The following is a 17,858-nucleotide window of genomic DNA, read 5'->3' on the forward strand; positions in this document are numbered from 1 at the left end:
TGTAATATATAAAAAAACCCTTTATTAAATGGAGTCTTAGGCAACATACTGGAGGTTGGGCGGTCTTTCAAGATTCTTTTAATACGTTGAACATTTAAAATACATGTCGTACTGAATAAATAAATAAATAACCACTTATTCATAAAATAAATAATTAAGTTCATAATTAAAATTTGCTGGCATAAACAAAAGATTAATTTTATTGTTCAAAACTTCAAACTTCAAACTAAACAAAATGGAAAATGAAAATACTTAAAAATAAAAATAGCAACTTTAGGTAATGGGTTGTTTTCCCTTCCCTTTTGCATTAGTCCTTGAGCTTGAGCTCCCTCCAAGAGCAAATTGACTAGGCATAGGAGACTCTGAGGATGATGTTTGGCCAGGGACACCTATATAATTGCCCTCCAAGCCTTTCCATCTCATTTCCTTCAGATTCTGTCATCTAAAAAATGGAATTTTGGATCAATATCTCATTTCTTGAAAGGTTCATCTTTACAGCTCTCACTAAAACGTGATTGGAGACGGATATTGGAATGGATATAAACCAATTGATCAACTCTTGCAAAATTCAGACTGTTTCTATTAACATTACGGATGTACGAATACGTGCTCCAAATTCTTTCGGGCGATGAACTTTGTATCGGTTGAGCCAACACCTTTGTCATTTGTAAAAATATATATATATATAAATTTATATTGAAAAATATTGAAATTAAATTTATACTTTTTTAGCCACCTCTGCTAATTTTGATGTTTCTGCACCGTATGTTGACCACCAATTAATGGGATCTATAATCACAGCATCTGCTTGGCCCTGTAGTGAACCATAAAAACCTTTTTATTGATGGAAGTGAGTGAATTGTTCTCGTAACAAACGGGCCTCACTTTTACTTTCTGATATCGTATCAAAGGCTTTCACAACATTTTTCATGACTTCTATGTCTTCATTAAGGCTTTTTCTAGCCACACCCCTAGTGTTATTTGACTTAAATAAACTTGATCATAAACCTCAATGTTAGGGAAAATGCAAGGCAGTACATGAGAGTATTCATTTTTTCCCACCTATGAAGCACAATTTCTTCAACATCATGAAAATATTCGGATATCTTTTATTTCGCCAAGAATATTGTCCATATTTTCATAAATTGCACCCATGTTTTGGCCATCATCATCAACAAATTTTACCGCAAGATAAAATTGACTTTGTGAAATCTTATATTGCCTTAACAAGTTCCTAAAAATTATCATCTTGCACGGTATTTTGAAACAAAGTAGCTAAATTCCTTTTTACTTCATCTAAATTTTTCAACAAATCTTTCCATGCTCTTTGAATAATAGTAGTTGTAGTGCTTCACTACAATCAATTAGCCTCTTTAACAAGATATAATTTGACATAAATCTTGTTTTAGCTACTTTCAGTAACTCCAAATGTGACACATTCTTTAAAATTGCCAAAGCATGTGTGTGGTTTAGAAAAAAATTTCACAATTGACTTTCCAATTTTATAAATATTTATAAATGAGATTTAAGGTATGAACAACAATCTACAGCCGAGAGTAAAATGGAAAGGAATAGGAGATGGGGCAAAAAGAAGAAAACAATAGTGGGTAGGTACAAAAACCACCAACAGAGCAAACTCGCTTAATTTTTTTTAAAAACATTGTGTGTTATATTTCAACAAAAGCAAACTCGCTTATTTTTTGACCCCCCAAAACTTAAATTTCTATGGGCGACATGTGTGTGTATATATATATATATATATCATCCTAGTTTACTTCAAAAGTCATAACTAAAAAACCTATATTTACAAATTGACAGTTGAAATTTGAAAACCATCAACCTACCAACACATAATCAACACATTTCGTGAAGTAATAAGTTAGCCTGGTTGTAAATGGAAACAATGGTTCACCTTTCACACAGGTCTTGGTCCCCTTGGACTCTCTTGGTCTATCCAAATTAACATTCAACTAAAAGAAATCACATTTTTATATAAATCATATTGATATGTTTGAACGATATAATGTTATTTTTTTCACGACTGTGACATGTAAAATACCTAGTCACCAACTTTATTGCTCCTTAAACCTTATTTAGAGGATAGTGTAATTCACTCGAATAATAATATTATTATTATCACTAACACCGACGGAGCTAGGATTTGAAAAACGGGGCGGGCTTGATCTCTAAACTAACTCTTTTGTTTCTTGAGTGAAAACTCTTGCAACTAATTTAATCCCCAAATTAAGCTAAAAATTAAACTTGAGATTAACTCCTAATTGAACTCTCATAATATGTAATCTAGAAGTAGCTAAACAAAATGGTTTTTTGTTTTGTTTGAGAAACTAGTTTTAACTTTTGTCGTGGGGCAGAGAGAAGTTAGGTGTTGGGACTTTAGGAGTTAAATGCTTTGAAGAATCCAAAAGGTACACACACGATGATGTGGATTTGGAGCTGTCACTCTATACATTACAACACATTCAATTGTCAAAGATGGACCGATCATATTGAGCCACATAAACAATGAAAAGGGAAATAAATGCCACAGTTTCTTTGGTTGCGTCGAGGCTTTTTCCCTACTCCCCCTTCCTCCAAACAACCCACCCATTGAATTGAATTTGTTGTAGAACAGCAACATCTCTTGGAAAGGAGCAAGCAAAGCATGGTGGCATGGCATGACTGTCTTTCTCTCTCCTCTGCACCAGCTTGTAACTTATTGAGAGAAATTGGAAGCATTGGAGTTTGCTCAAATTTGGTTTGACATAATCGCCATATTTATTATTATTTTTAATTCCTCTTTTCTATCTCACTTTGGACCCTCCGAAGAAAGAAGGGTCTTCAAAGCCCGTGTCTCTCTGTCTCCGCCAAACGTATTTGATCTTTTCCTCTCATGGGTTTCGTTTACTCCATTCATTGCATGCTTCTGGTGTCATATATTAGCTGAAGCTCTTGGCTTTCAATCTCTCTGGGTTGGCATACTTTGTGGGTCTGAAGTTTTACTTGGGTTTAGAGTTGTGGGTGTAAATGGCCACCAATGCATCTGGGTTGTTTACTACTCCTACAGTTCCAAGCCTGAGGGGGAAGATTAAGCCTTCAATACGCATTTTTGGATCTGGGTTTCGCTCCCCTGATGGAATCTCCAAGAGGGTATTCTGCTCCAGTACCTTTGAAGGCGCAGAGAAGCACGTTGGAGCTTCCCCTTCTGAATCTAGAGCACCCAGGTGAGTTCAGTTCCATTTTTTCCAGTTGATTTAGCCCCTTATTGTTTCATATGTTGGATATGGTATAGCTGTATTTTCTGTTAGAATATTATTGAACTGTGTTTGAAGAATACTTTATGGATTTTGATTCATGATCCTTTTTTTTGAAAGCCTTATGATGTGCATTCAATCAAAGAGTTATTTGTTTTATGGATTTACTTGTGCTGCTCGATTTGTTTTGATAATATGATTATTGTTTCATAGGCATGGATGACATAACATTGCATGTGCATATTCTGTTTGAAGGGATGGAGATTAAATTCATATATGTAAGCTTTTGGTGTACAAATTCTATAAATTTCATTTATTTCTTACTTTTAAGCTTCTCATGAGCTGGAATTTTGTGGTGCCTGCTTTCCCATATAGAGATATGCAAGTATTTTTGGGGTTGCGATGAACAAGAGGTTATGCGAACTTTGAGTTGTGAAGACATTGGATATGAGTCTCAAATTTGTTAGCAATTACAGTTCGTACTGGCTGCTGGACTTGAACTGGAAGGACGTTGTATTTAATTCAAACACAATTGTAATTGTTTGTAGAGCTAAATTTCACTAAGGAGTAGAACTGAGTTCAATGCAAAATCACTTTACCTCGTTTGCCAGTTCGTTAGACATATATAAACTGAATTTTGTATGCAAGAACAAATAGTCTAGCAGCAACCGCTTAGTATTGGTTATGGTTCTACTGAAGTAATTTTTGGAGTCAGAAATGATCAAATGTATATGATTTGTGAAATGTGAGGTGTATTAGTTCCCTGGTTAGTAAGTGAAGTTTATTTTGGATACTTCCGTTACTTAAAAGTTGAGAAATATATGATCTTATTCATCTCCATTGTAGGTATAAATAGAATTTACAAGACTTAATCAACTAAGCCAATTACAATCAATTTGAACAAACCAAGCCGACTTTCTAGTAATGACAAACAATTTAAGTGTAAGATTAGGTAAAGTATCTGTGTATATATTATGCGCGTGTGCAAGGCTTAGATTAAGGCACAACTAAGGGGATTGTCTAACAAAGCATGTTTATGTCTAACTTGAGGGTAAAATTAACTTAAGAGTCTTTCTCTTATGTAAATCAGTTTGTGGGCATGAGCTCAGGTGCATCAGTGTCTGGCAAAACTATTAGATCTCCCTTTGATGATACTTCTGGATGAGGTTACAAGGATCATATTGGTCATTTGAGGTTGCTTGTATCAGTGTTCTTCCAATGGCTACTTCATCTGTCCTCTCTCTCTCTCGCTCTCTCTCTTCAAGGAGGAGAATGTTTTAGATGAAGGAAGGGAAACGAATGCAATAATCATGAAGAGACTAAAGGTTTAACATATCAGTTTATTCTCTTTTGTAGACTGGCTGAAGTTGAAAAAGACTTTTCTTGCCTATTGTCATCTGGTTATCTTATGAACCCCTTGTATCAGTGTTCTTCCAATGGCTACTTCATCTGTCCTCTCTCTCTCTCTCTCTCTCTCTCTCTCTCTCTCTCTCTCTCTCTCTCTCTCTTCAAGTAGGAGAATGTTTTAGATGAAGGAAGGGAAACAAATGCAATAAACATGAAGAGACTATAGGTTTAACATATCAGTTTATTCTCTTTTTGTAGACTGGCTGAAGTTGAAAAAGACTTTTCTTGCCTATTGTCGTCTGGTTATCTTGTGAACCCCTTAAAACATGTTTTCTTGAAGGATTTCACATTGCCTTTAGGAATAAGTTGGTGATGCATCCATCAGTCTTCGCTTCTATCTAGTTACCAATATTGGCCTTTTATAATCGAATTAATGTTTTTTTTTTTTCTTGCATTTGGATTCTCTTTGTGCTCAGTAGCCATTTTCTTTAATGGCTTGGAAAAGGGTGCTAAATGTAGAATATAACCAAATTACTGTAACCCTTTATTAAATGCCTGGTCTGTTGGTTGAATTCTGTCCTGAATGAGTTGGTTATCTGTTTTCTTTAACTAAAGTTTGATTTTTGTAAATGGATTTTAATATTGTCGCCCACATCAAATTATAATTTTGCTAGGTAAAAATTAGACCGAGTTGGACCTTGGCTGATTCTATGTGTTTTAGTACTGAGGTTGCATTTTGGTTAAATGTAGTAAGAGTTCAAGTTGGTAAATGATAATCTGACTGATCTTAAATTTCATCTCTTGTTCCCATGCTTGAAAATATATATTATTACAGGCTTGTTAGTAAAGGCTGCAAGTTAATTGGATGTGGCTCGGCGGTACCCTCCCTTAAGATTTCAAATGATGATCTTGCAAAAGTAGTAGACACTAACGATGAATGGATATCTGTTCGCACTGGCATTCGTAATCGACGAATTCTTTCAGGTTTGTTCATACTTGCTGTGCATGATAATGTCATAAAGTTAGTAACTGTAAACAGTTTGAGGTCTCTTAGCATGCGTTGAGCTTAACTTAAGGAATTCAGCTTCATAATTTCATATTTGCGGTGCATGTGCACTGCATGACAATAGGAAACTATCTGATGGGCCACTCAGCTTGATGAGTCTGAGCTTACCTGGGATTAGGTTGGTTAGCTAGCTGCTTTTATGACCCTTTTTCTCTTCCCCTATTGAACAAATCTGTTACATAGTTACCTTGGCTTCACCATTCTATTCAGACAGCTAAAATGATATGGATATTGGGAAATTTGACCTGGTTGATGTTGCTAAGAGGGGCTTTCTTGTGGTTGTGCTGGATATTTTTAATGTTTTTACCTTCTATCTCAACTCATATTTTATACAACTATGTGTCTCTTTTCTGGTCCTCATGTCTAGGTGTGATGGATATTTTATTGTACCCTTTCTACATACTGACATCCTTATTGTAAAATATCAGGCAAAGAGAGCCTGACAGCGTTAGCAGCAGAGGCAGCACTTAAAGCTCTTGAGATGGCTGAAGTTGATGTTGATGATGTGGACCTAATCTTGATGTGCACATCTTCACCTGATGATCTTTTTGGCAGTGCTCCTCAGGTATATAGATCATTGGATGGTATATCCCATATCTGGATTCAGGTCAAAAAAATTAGGGGTTGAGCTTCTTAGTGGTGTATTATGTGATAGTTTTGTCAATATTGATCCCTTTTATATTTTATTATCTATGCTTTGATGGTGCATAAATCTCTAGGTAATCCGCTCTTATAATTTGTTTTCTTTCTTTCTATAGAATTTTCTTTTAGTATAAAAAAATTTCCAGTAGGTTATTTTGTTGATTTAACTTATTGTGCTTATTTAGTTTTATGCTTTTTCCGTGGTATGGGCCTTTGACCAAAAACTGAACTATATTGATCACACATGATATAATGAATGAACGACTGAGTAATACCTTATTTTGCATGTTAGAAACCATTGTAGTGTAAGAACAGCTAAATATTGACTAATTGAGCTTGTCATTTTAATAAATTCACTAACAAAATTTTACTGTCTGAGTGTTTATGTTGTTTTATTATGGTAGCTTCTTAAGTTCTTAAATTTGTTTTATATTGTAATTTTAGGTTCAGAAAGCACTTGGCTGCAAAAGGAACCCTTTGGCTTATGATATTACAGCTGCCTGTAGCGGATTTGTTATGGGTCTAGTATCAGCTGCTTGTCACATTAGGGGTAACGACTTGGTTTACTTTGCTGTAAGGAGGCCACTGTTACTTTCATGTTTAATTGATTAAACTATAATGCGCAAACTACAGGAGGTGGATTCAAAAATGTTCTAGTTATTGGAGCTGATGCTCTTTCTCGGTTTGTTGACTGGACCGATAGAGGAACGTGTATTCTTTTTGGGGATGCTGCTGGTGCTGTATTAGTACAGGTGTGTTTATGTGTCTTATTGAAGTTTTGACATATCTAACGTGCCCTAGTTTTCTAGATAAGGGTGGTGGGTTCCCTGTCGCCTAGTGACTTTGAACTTTGCTTTATTTGGCAGCAAATTCTGTTTCCAATTTTTTAGAAACTCATATCATACTGTCTTAATTTCGCCATTTCCAAAATTGATGAGTTAAGTTGTTAGTGGAGATCTAGTTGCGAAACATTTGATTCCACTTATTTGAAATTGCCATAATTATGTAGGCCTGCGATAGTGAGGATGATTCTTTGCTTGCTTTTGATTTGCATAGTGATGGTGACGGAAACAGGTTTGTGTTTTCTCGATTTCTGTTTTTGTTTATTCTTTTGACCTTTTTAGCGAGTGCAATATCTTAAGGTGTTCAGGTTGATTATGACTGGGGGCACTTATCATTTTTTCCTCTCTGATACATGACTGCTCGACTCTCTCTCCCTTTCTCTGCAGACATCTAAATGCTGCCTTCAAAGAAAGTGAAACAGATGAGTTGGGTTCTAATGGTTCAGTCTTAGGTTTCCCTCCAAGACGCTCCTCATTTTCCTGCCTTCAAATGAATGGCAAAGAGGTCTTTCGCTTTGCTGTGCGCGTTGTGCCACAGTCAATTGAGGCTGCCCTTGCCAAGGCTGGTCTCCCGGCATCTAGCATTGATTGGTTACTGCTCCATCAGGTATGAAGCATGATTTCTTTGGACAGTCCACCTGGGGCCTTGCATATAATTCATCATTTGACTATTATATTTTTCTCGCATCATGTCGAATTTGAAGAAAAAATATTTTAGGGTGGAAAGTAGACATATCTAAGGCAAGTTGATCAGCCTAATAATTCTTGATTTCCAAAAATATACCAGCCTGTCATGTATGTTAAGTGAATTAAACTGGTACAACTCTGAGAATAATGCTTTGTTTTTTTCTTCATAAAAAATGTAAGTTTGCAGGAAAATAGTTCTTTAAGTTAGCTTTTTAATCACCTAAGGGTTTCAGAGTAAACAAGCGACATTGTATTTGTTCTGATAATGGTCAAAGGTGATGGGTAATGGGTTATGACGAAGATAAATCAATGCAGGCAAACCAGAGGATCCTTGATGGAGTTTCTTCTCGCATGCAAATCCCATCAGAACAGGTGATTTCAAATTTGGCAAACTATGGTAACACAAGCTCTGCTTCGATTCCTTTGGCATTGGATGAAGCTGTGAGAAGCGGGAAGGTGAAACCAGGCCATACAATTGCAGCTGCCGGCTTTGGAGCAGGTCTGACTTGGGGTTCTACTGTTTTCAGATGGGGTTGAAACTTCATCTCTCTTGCCAAGATAATCCTATGAAGCACAGTTTTGCAATTCTTGCTTCACATTCCAAATGTGTTGGATATTGGGGGACGTTTCAGTGTCATTATCTCCATCAGCTCCCTTTTGTTTCCCTTCTTTCCTTCTTCTTTTTTTGTAGCTTTGGTACCCTCAATAAAAATGTATTCTTTCTTCCTCAGTCCAATAATTTTATTTATTTTTGTTTTTTGAGTCACAATTATGTATCGTTATCTCACTTGTGTAATGAACATTTTCCAAAACCAGAGTAGAGAGAACAGAGTTCAAAATTTATCTTATACTGCAGAATTGGTTTATCTAGTGGCATACATAATTAACTCAGTACAAAGACAAACAAATTAATAATTACAATTACAGAATGACAAGAAGAAAAGGCAAAATCTCAGGTAGGTCACTGAGCAAAAACTTGACCTCTAGATTTAATCTTCTGCAAGACACCTTCAATTGCAATATCAAAAGCATCTTTCTTGGCTCTCAAACCGACTGAACTTCCATGCTTCCTATACATAATTCTTGGTATCATCTCCAACACTCTCTCCCTCATTCTCCTGACTTTCCCTCTTGGTATGCTCCTAAGCACATCCAAAATCCTTGTCTCCTTGAACACCACATCCTCCTTGGCTATAAACACCGAAAACTCCCCGAACTGATCCTCTGGCAGGTGCCACCAGTACTGCGCCCTAGCGGACGATTCCTCAAAAAACACGGGAATGCAGCCGGCAACAATGCTGTCGAAGGTGGACCGCCTGGTCGGGGTGTCCCCGGGAGGCTGCAAACAAAAACTTGCCTGCAACATCGGCCTCATGAACCGAATGGGATCATGCTCACAAATCCCATTAGAGCAATCTACAACGTCACAGAGCTTTGAAAACCCACCAACACCACTTCCATACATGCCCACATTGTTAACATTTTTGACATTTTTGTTCATGGTGTTATTTTCACACTCATTTCTAATGCTCCTCCTAATGGTGGGATTACGTCCAACCCCTCCACCCCCGGCAAACATCATAAGCGTGGTGCGCCGAGACCTCCTCGCCCTCTGCACCCAGCTCTCCAACAGAGACAAATTGGGCGGATGAAACGACGTCGGGTAAGGCACGGCGTGCTCCTGCCAGGGCCAGGCGCGAGCTTCGACCGTCAAAGCCGTCACATTGTAAAACTGCGGCAATTCGAGCAACGAAGTGCCCCAAAGAGGCGGGTCGTTTCCCAGCGGCTGAGAGAAATCCCAAGCGGGTCGCGCCAGAACCATGAAATGGTCATGACCCATTTTCCGATTCCACGACTCGGGCGAGTCGGTGATCAAGAACTCGAACAGATTGAGGCCCTGCTCGGAGCTGGAGTTGTAATCTGGGCCGTACAGGTAGTGGAGGGCGTCGATGCCGGCGTAGTAAGGGACGTAGATGGCGTCGGCGGCCTGGGGATCTGCGGTGAGGCATGGGTATTCGAGCATCCGACGGTGGAAAATGAGCTCCAGCATTAACGGGTCGGTCCGGTACCAGCTGTGGGAGAGGTTGTGGGTTTTCTGGCCCAGGCCATGGTTGGCCAAGTACGGGCAGAAGTCGTCGAACAATGGGTAGCCGGAGCAGTTTGTGAGGAGATCGAGGTTGAAGGCGGGCGGCAGCCGTCTGATGTGGATCCAACGGTTGGTGCAGTCCGAGTCTGATTGCTGATGATCAGGATTGGTGGGGATTTGGGTTGAGCTTGTTTTTGTTGGGAATTGTATGGTTATGGAGATGGAGAAGAAGAGGATTAGTAAAGTGGACTTGTTGGAGGCCATGGAGAGACGCAGAGAGAGAAAGATGGGGGAGGAGAGAGAGAGAGATTGGAGGAAATGGGTTATTAATTTTATTTATGGTGGATATTTTAGAGCGAGATTTTTTTTTTTTTTTTTAAATGTTGTTTTGGTTTTTGATGGTGCAGTGTGCTGTGTGTGTTTGGTTGTTTTATCTTTTCCCTTTTAAACCTCATTTCACACCACACCATTCACAAAAACCCACAAGGAGTTTGTTTTTGTGTTTGTTGTTTTTCCCTATTTTTTCACTGTTTTTGTTTTATTTTGTTTTGACAGAGAAAATAGTTATTGTCTTGTCTAGAGAGAGAGAGAGAGAGAGAGAGCAGGTTGTTTATTTTAACTGCATGAGATGAGTGCATGGTACGTGGGGTTTGACCCGTCAATGTCGGTGAGGTGGATATAATACGGCGGCGTTCCTGCTTCGGCGGATTTTGGCTTGTTTTCGGCACTTTACAATACAAGTATTTATTTGTGGATTTTAAATTGGGGGATTGATAATTAAGTGGAAGTCTTCCTGTAAGTCAAATGGGCAGCAAATAATAAGTGAAGTTCGTGAGAATAGCAAACTAGAAAGACTTGTTCTACTCTCAATGTTCCTTAAACAAAAAACTAGATCCCCAAATTTATTTGAGCCTAATCTCAATAAACTTGAAACCCCTAAGCTTAATTGGGTTTGAGCTAAATGGATTGAATCTATTAAAAATCAAATCTAATTTGTATGTTACAATTAATGTAACTCAGCAGGAAGAGTCCAAGTGCAATTGTTAAATAATTGAATTGAAATTCTCAGTTGGGATATAGCTCACTTAGTTGAGCTATTCCACCTCCATTTATGTGAGTAGAGATTCGAAAACCGCAGACACTCATGAATATTTGTGTAAAACCCCCTACTCAAATAATTGAATTGAAATTTGATGCGGAGTGCTATCCCATGAATATTTGTTTTGGATTTTGAAAATATAAACAATAAAAAATTAAAAAGACATGAAAAAAAGAAGAAGTTATTATTTAGGAAATTTATCCACTTATTAATCCAAAAAAAAAAAAAAAGCAAATTCAAAATAGAAAACTCCCTAGTTCGAATTTAATTGAGGTTGCTAACTTGCTATAAAAAAGGAAAGATTTTACTTGGGCTGATACTAGATTTTTCTTTTTTAGCCCAATAAAGTTTTTGGTTTGTCAAAAATAAAAACCCAGCCACCCTTTAAACTCCCTTTTCCCTCCACAAACTCCACCCTATCACCAAACTTCTCAAAATCAAAATCATCATCCTCTTCCTCTCTTCTTCCCCACAAGAACACCACAAGAACCCAAAAACAGAAACAAAAAAAAACCCAAGAATTCCCACCAAGAATCTGAAAAACCCATCTCTAAAGATGCTCAAGGCAGTAGGTAATTTTCTCAATCTCACTCTTACATTTCTCTACTCTTCTCAAAAACCCACCTTAATTAATCTCCTAATCTCCATTTTCAATTAACCCAATTCCTTAATCTTGCAGGTCTCTTTGGCCGGAAGAAGACAACTCGTCAATTCAAAGACTTCTACGCAGAATGGTTCAACACCCTCAAGAACACGCTCCTCCCTTCTCTCCGAAGCTCAATGTCCGAGTCAGACTCGTCCCTCACTCGGCTCTCGACTCAGATGGAAGCCCTCCACCTCCACTTCCAGTCCTACTACGACGCCCTCGACCTCGCCGCCCAGAACGACGTCGCTCAGCTCCTCTGCCCCACCTGGCGCAACCCTCTCGAGAAGCCCTTCCTCTTCCTCGGCGACTTCCATCCCTACCTCTTCACCAACCTCCTCCGCTCCTTCCTCACCCAAAACGACACCGACTCCGACAACGAAAACGACGGCGACAGCATGGTAGTTCAGTGCGACAGAGGAGACAGGGACCGCTTCGACCGGCCCTGGCACATCGCGACGGCGTGGAGGAGGCCGTCGTACAATTTGATGGAGAGGGTCGAGCAGGTGGAGCGCGGGCTGCGGCTTATGGTGCCGGCGCTGGCGGCGCGTGCTAGGGACGCGCAGGTCGGGTTCTTGGAGCGCGTGGCGAGGAATTGGGCTTTTGGGACCCACAAGGCGGCAGTGGAGGAGGCGATGGCGGAGCAGAATGAGGAGATGGTGGGGGTTTTTGTGGACGCCAATAGGCTGAGGAAGAGTGTTCTTGTGGAGATTATGGGTGCAACTAGCGTTTTCCAGGGTGCTCTGTTTCTTGAAGGGTTGGCCCAATTTCTTGTTGGGTTCAGAGATCCTGAACTGCTTGCTCAGTTTGAGCTCTGCAAGACGCCTCTCAGCAAGCAGAGTCGGTTGTTGGCGATTTGATTGGGTTTTCTGCAATGTTCTTGCATATCTTGGCGCCTTTGGACTAATTCAAGTTTTTGTTTTTTGAATGGTTTGATTTAGCAGCATTATGTGCTTTGTGTATTTTTCTGATTTGGTGCTGATTTTGTTATCTGCCATGCTTATTAGAGAAGGCTTAAAGGATGCAATTCTTTCATGGGTAGTGGGCAAATTGTATGATTTGATTTGCACAAGATGTAAAGATTGGAACTTGGTGAATGTTGTCGTTTTGAACCCAGTTCTTTTTTTCTTTTCTTCTTTTTGGTCAGAGTTTTGAACCCAATTCATATATATTGGGATTGATACAAAAATCAGGCCTGTCCACACATTCATATTATAACAGTTACATACAGCCTGATTGCCTGTAATAATTATGGCCCAAAGCCCATGTAAATACCCTTCTTGGCCCTTCAATCAGTCCAGTTATAAGTTTTGTAACTGCCCACTTTCTTTCTTTCCAAATCTTATTGTTGGAGATTTTTGATGGGTGGCCTGCCACACCTTGCACTTTCATAGCTCAGTTTGTCTACAGACAAAACTATGGGGTTTAATTTGATCAGATTTTCCCATATGTGGCCGTTCGAACTATAGAGTTAAACTCCAAATCCAAACACAGGTGAGAAGAGGTGCAGGAAAGCGTAATTTGTATATTGACAAAGCTGAATTTAAGTAGAACGTTACATCACCAGACTATGCTAAATTTAAGGACATGACTCCTACTAACTTAATCCATTACTGACACCACTAACAAACTGCTCCACTACTGGGAGACTCCTAAAGGCTTGGTAAACATAACAACGTGCAACATGACTTCCTACAGAATAGGATAATCAGTTTATTTAATTAAAAAACCACTGCTGTAACTAGATAAAATCTTAACACCCTCCCTTCAAGTAAATGTTTCTTGAACAATAAGTTTAGAGAGAAACCTTCAACGTGCACTATAACTTCTATCTTCAAGCAATATCCTTCACAGAGCAAACTCCTAATAATTTCCTTAGCTTCGAGAACGTCGGTAATTTGAGAGGCTTGGTTAGAATATCAACCACCTAATCTTCACTTCTGCAGTAGATTAAATCAATTGTTTCATCCTTAGTGAGGTCGCGCAGGAAATGGTAGCAAGCATCAATGTGTTTGCTTCTACCATGTAAAACTGGATTCTTGGACAACTTGATTGCTGAATTGTTATCACAATAGACAGGAGTTGAACCTTATTGCAAACTACGTAATTCTTCAAGTATCCTCTTCAACCAAATAGCTTGATAGTCGCAGGCTGCTGCTGCAATAAACTCAGCTTCGGTGGTTGACAGAGTGACAATCTGTTGTTTTTTGGATGACCATGAAATAGCTCCTGCTCCCATTATAAACGCATAACCTGAGGTGCTTATCCTATCATTTGGGTCTCCTGCATAGTCACTATCAGTGAAGCCAAACAAATCTGATTTAGTTCCTTTCTTGTATAATATTCCAAAATCAATTGTGCCCTTTAGGTAACGAAAATTTCTTTTTGCTGCTTCCAAATGAGGTACTTCCAGACACTCCATGTATCCGCTAATGAGACTCACTGCGTGTTGTATGTCTGGCCTAGTTGCTGTCAAATACATCAGACTTCCTACAATCTGTTTGTAGAGAGTTTGATCAACCTTCTTCTCCCTAGAATTCTTCACTTGTTTCAAGCCAATTTCAGTTGGCGTACAAATTGAATTGCAATCCTTCATCTCAAACCTATCTAAGATCTCTTGAACATATTTTTTCTGTGAAATAAATATTCCAGCACTAGATTGTACTACTTCTATACCAAGAAAATAGTGTATCAATCCAAGATCAGACATATCAAACTCATGCATCATGGATTTCTTAAAATCATTAAACACAGCCACATCATTACCTGTATAGATTAGATCGTCCACATACAAGCACACGATGAGTATCTGCCTTTCCTCTCCAAATTTTGTAAAGAGTGTATGCTCATATGGACATTTTTGAAATCCTTCTCTTGCAAAATATGCCTCTATGCGGCTGTACCAGGCTTTGGGAGCTTGCTTAAGCCCATATAAAGCTTTTTTAAGCTTGTAAACTTGTCTTTCCTTCCCTTGCTGAACATAACCTACTGGCTGCTCAACATAAACTTGTTCTTGCAACTCACCATGTAAAAACGCAGACTTCATATCCAGCTGGAAGATAGGCCATGAGTTCTATGCCGCCATTGAAATCACCATTCGAATTGTGTCATGCCTTGCAACTGGCGCAAACACTTCTGTGTAATCAACGTCGTACTCTTGCTTGTAACCTTTCGCCACCAAGCGTGCTTTGTGCTTATGAATCTCACCTTTCTCATTCAGCTTTGTCTTAAAGACCCATTTGACAGCAATCGTCTTGTGCCCTTGTGGAAGCGCTGTCAACTCCCAAGTATTGTTCTTCTCAATAGATTTGATTTTCTTATCCATGGCTTTCTGCCACTTTGGTTCTCTTACAGCATCAGAAAATGTCCATATGAGCATACACTCTTTACAAAATTTGGAGAGGAAGGGCAGATACTCATCTTGTTTGCAATTGCCATTGCTTTTGAAAAATAATCATTGACAAACTCTCCTTGTTTCATCTGAAGAGTCTCAAAATATTTTCTTAGTGCTTGCAGCATGGAACGCTTCACCTTTGTTGAGCCCTGGTACTTCTTCTTCATGGAATCCCAAATTTGCTTGGAAGTATCTTTTTGGAGAATGGTCTCCAAAATGGAACGATCAATAGCTTGGAATAAGTAATTTTTCGCCTTCAGATCTTTCAACTTGGATTCATCCAATTTCTTTTGTTGTAGCTCCGTCAACACTACTCCACTTTCCGGCTCTACAATACCGGTTTCCACGAGAGTCCAGTATTCTTTGGACCTCAGGAAATTCTCCATCAACATGCTCCAATGATCATAATGACCATCAAAGCGTGGTATGGATGGCTGCACATAGTTGTTTGTAACCTTGTCAGACGCCATAGTAATTTACTGCCGTAAGTGCAATAATAGCTTACTGCTTTTGTGAGAACTTTTATGTCAGGCCCCAGTGGGGAGCTCCGATACCAAATGTAGAGTTAAACTCAAAATCCAAACACAGGTGAGAAGAGGTGCAGGAAAGCGTAATTTGTATATTGACAAAGCTGAACTTAAATAGAACGTTAGATCACCAGACCATGCTAAATTCAAGGACATAACTCCTACTAACTTAATCCATTACTGACACCAATAACAAACTGCTCCACTACTGGGATACTCCTAAAGACTTGGTAAATATAACAACCTGCAACATGACTTCCTACAGAATATGATAATCAGTTTATTTAATTAAAAAACAACTGCTGTAACTAGATAAAATCTTAACACGGACTTTATTACTGTGCAGACGTCATATATTTTCTACTACTTTTCTGTGTTTACAATAAAATTCGCACAGTAATAATGTCCGCATACGAGAACAACTCTTAATTTGATTTCCATGTTAGTCTCTTCCATGCCCTGCTGAATTATGCAACTATCCCTTTTTTTAATTTTATTAAAATGATGATGACAAGGATTACAATTGAGAATGAAAAGGACAACAACAACAACAGATTAATAATGTGATTTCTAATATTGGAAATTGTGGACCTGTGTATGGCAAAAGATTAAGTCTAAATAAGAAGGAATAACCTGCGAAACTGCAGCCCCCCCAGATGGCATATATTCAATAATAATATTAGTTTTTAAAACATGGAAAACAGATCAAGTGCCTTGTCTTCCGTTGGAGCATGTGGTCCTCTTAATGCCAAGGGATACAACAAAATCCACATATTTCCCTGTTATTATATCTTATGTCTTACTCATCTCAACCTATCATCACCTGAACTGCATGGAGACTCATATATTCTATATATATATATATATATATATATATATCTCCATAGCAAAGAGAGAGAGAGAGAGAGAGAGAGAGAGAGAGAGAGAGAGAGAGAGAGAGAGAGAGATGAATTACAGTGTATAAAACAGAAGAGCATAGAAAACTGCATGCTCATCTGCAAAAGGAGTAAGTTAATTTTAATTGTTTGTATTAACTATTAATTAGAGAAAGGAAATCTAGGAGAACACTGACTGACCAGTGATCGCATCGATCAGAAGCATGGATTATTAATTTATGATGTGATTTGTTGGTTGCCTTATCCATTTGATCAATGCTAGCTTGATCAATTAACTGTCAGCAAAATTATGAATAAAAACAGTTCCCCAGGTTCATAAAAGAAAGTTAAAACAGTTAAAATATTATGTACTAAATTCCTGGTAGCTTAACTGGCATGGGGAAGGGATTATTAGCTAAGAAACTTAAGCGCTGTCACTTCGTAATTAGTACGTGCACATATGTAGGAAACTTATGTTTAGTTTTTAATTTAATTTTAATTGGGTTTTGTGAGAAGTTGTGGCCACGCTTCAGATTCTGCAAAACAACAGCTGTCCAGAGCAAACTTAAATTCATGAAATTGCAAACTTGATTGCACGTTGTGGTTGGTCTCATATCATATGTAACGTGAATTCCAACTCATTAAGATATATAAAGAGAGATACCTGAGATGCTTATTGTTTCATAGGATTAGTTATATATCAATGTTTGATCCACCCCCGCAGAATCAGGAGGGTCAACTTTGGCCTTGGCAACTTCTAACCTATGCAACTTGCCTTTTTAGGTCTTTGTTTTTGCTCAATTTGGTAATTTGAAAATGTGACACAGATCTCTCTCTCTTCTGCAAATGATGAAAAGTTCAGAACTTTTGGTCTTTTTAATGTTGTTTTAAAGGTTATCTTCCACCCCAAATTGATCATATTTATCATTCCTCTCTCTCTCTCTCTCTCTCTCTCTCTAGAATGTTTAACATATCCTAGCTGCTATATCTATGTACACTTGGGCTGCTCTGCTGCATTAGTTATATAATCCTTATCTTCATCCCAAATATAAATCAGAAACCTTTGCATGGATATGGAAATTCAATGACCAATAGTGCAACATGTTAATACTTAAATGTACCTAGTATATGTAACATGGATTGAGGAGGAGCCAACTTGCTGGGTGACCCCAATCTTCTTGCTGCTGGTGTTTCTTTTTCATGATGAATGAATATGAATGAATCTCGTTCTTTCTTTTTCTTTTTTCTTTTTTTATAAAAAAATAACCTAGGACCCTCACTCATTCACACATGAGCATGTGACATAATTAACATCTAGTGGCCGACACCACGATGTTCAAATAATTCAATGATTTTTGTCCATAGCAAAAGCTACAAGCAAATTGCCAATTTCCCAATA

General features: G+C 38.4%; 3 protein-coding genes across 3 annotated transcripts; 2 read left to right on the forward strand and 1 right to left on the reverse strand.

The window, feature by feature from the left end:
- The first annotated feature begins 2,532 nt into the window (after positions 1 to 2,532).
- Positions 2,533 to 8,657, forward strand: LOC117627262 (3-oxoacyl-[acyl-carrier-protein] synthase III, chloroplastic). The gene is made up of 8 exons (XM_034359250.1): positions 2,533 to 3,221; positions 5,434 to 5,582; positions 6,093 to 6,229; positions 6,751 to 6,856; positions 6,940 to 7,058; positions 7,316 to 7,380; positions 7,536 to 7,755; positions 8,151 to 8,657. The coding sequence occupies exons 1-8, from the start codon at positions 3,025 to 3,027 to the stop codon at positions 8,370 to 8,372; spliced, it is 1,215 nt and encodes a 404-aa protein (XP_034215141.1). The 5' UTR covers positions 2,533 to 3,024; the 3' UTR covers positions 8,373 to 8,657.
- A 7-nt stretch (positions 8,658 to 8,664) lies between these two features.
- Positions 8,665 to 10,281, reverse strand: LOC117627261 (probable xyloglucan galactosyltransferase GT19). The gene has a single exon (XM_034359249.1). It carries the CDS (start codon positions 10,183 to 10,185, stop codon positions 8,797 to 8,799), a length of 1,389 nt encoding a protein of 462 aa, XP_034215140.1. The 5' UTR covers positions 10,186 to 10,281; the 3' UTR covers positions 8,665 to 8,796.
- Positions 10,282 to 11,363: 1,082 nt separating this feature from the next.
- LOC117628326 (protein INAPERTURATE POLLEN1) lies at positions 11,364 to 12,760 on the forward strand. Its single transcript, XM_034360744.1, has 2 exons — positions 11,364 to 11,592; positions 11,700 to 12,760. Exons 1-2 carry the CDS (start codon positions 11,577 to 11,579, stop codon positions 12,521 to 12,523), a joined length of 840 nt encoding a protein of 279 aa, XP_034216635.1. The 5' UTR covers positions 11,364 to 11,576; the 3' UTR covers positions 12,524 to 12,760.
- Positions 12,761 to 17,858: the final 5,098 nt, after the last annotated feature.

The sequence above is a fragment of the Prunus dulcis genome, chromosome 5 (genome assembly GCF_902201215.1).
Source record: "Prunus dulcis chromosome 5, ALMONDv2, whole genome shotgun sequence".
Lineage (NCBI taxonomy): Eukaryota > Viridiplantae > Streptophyta > Magnoliopsida > Rosales > Rosaceae > Prunus > Prunus dulcis.

What these genes read in the sequence shown, in the direction of transcription:
- LOC117627262 (XM_034359250.1), top strand. Translation starts at nt 3,025, where the DNA reads ATGGCCACCAATGCATCTGGGTTGTTTACTACTCCTACAGTTCCAAGC. An exon ending in TCTGAATCTAGAGCACCCAG is followed by an intron (nt 3,222 to 5,433) that starts GTGAGTTCAGTT and finishes ATATTATTACAG; the next exon opens with GCTTGTTAGTAAAGGCTGCA. An exon ending in TAATCGACGAATTCTTTCAG is followed by an intron (nt 5,583 to 6,092) that starts GTTTGTTCATAC and finishes GTAAAATATCAG; the next exon opens with GCAAAGAGAGCCTGACAGCG.
- LOC117627261 (XM_034359249.1), bottom strand. Translation starts at nt 10,185, where the DNA reads ATGGCCTCCAACAAGTCCACTTTACTAATCCTCTTCTTCTCCATCTCC.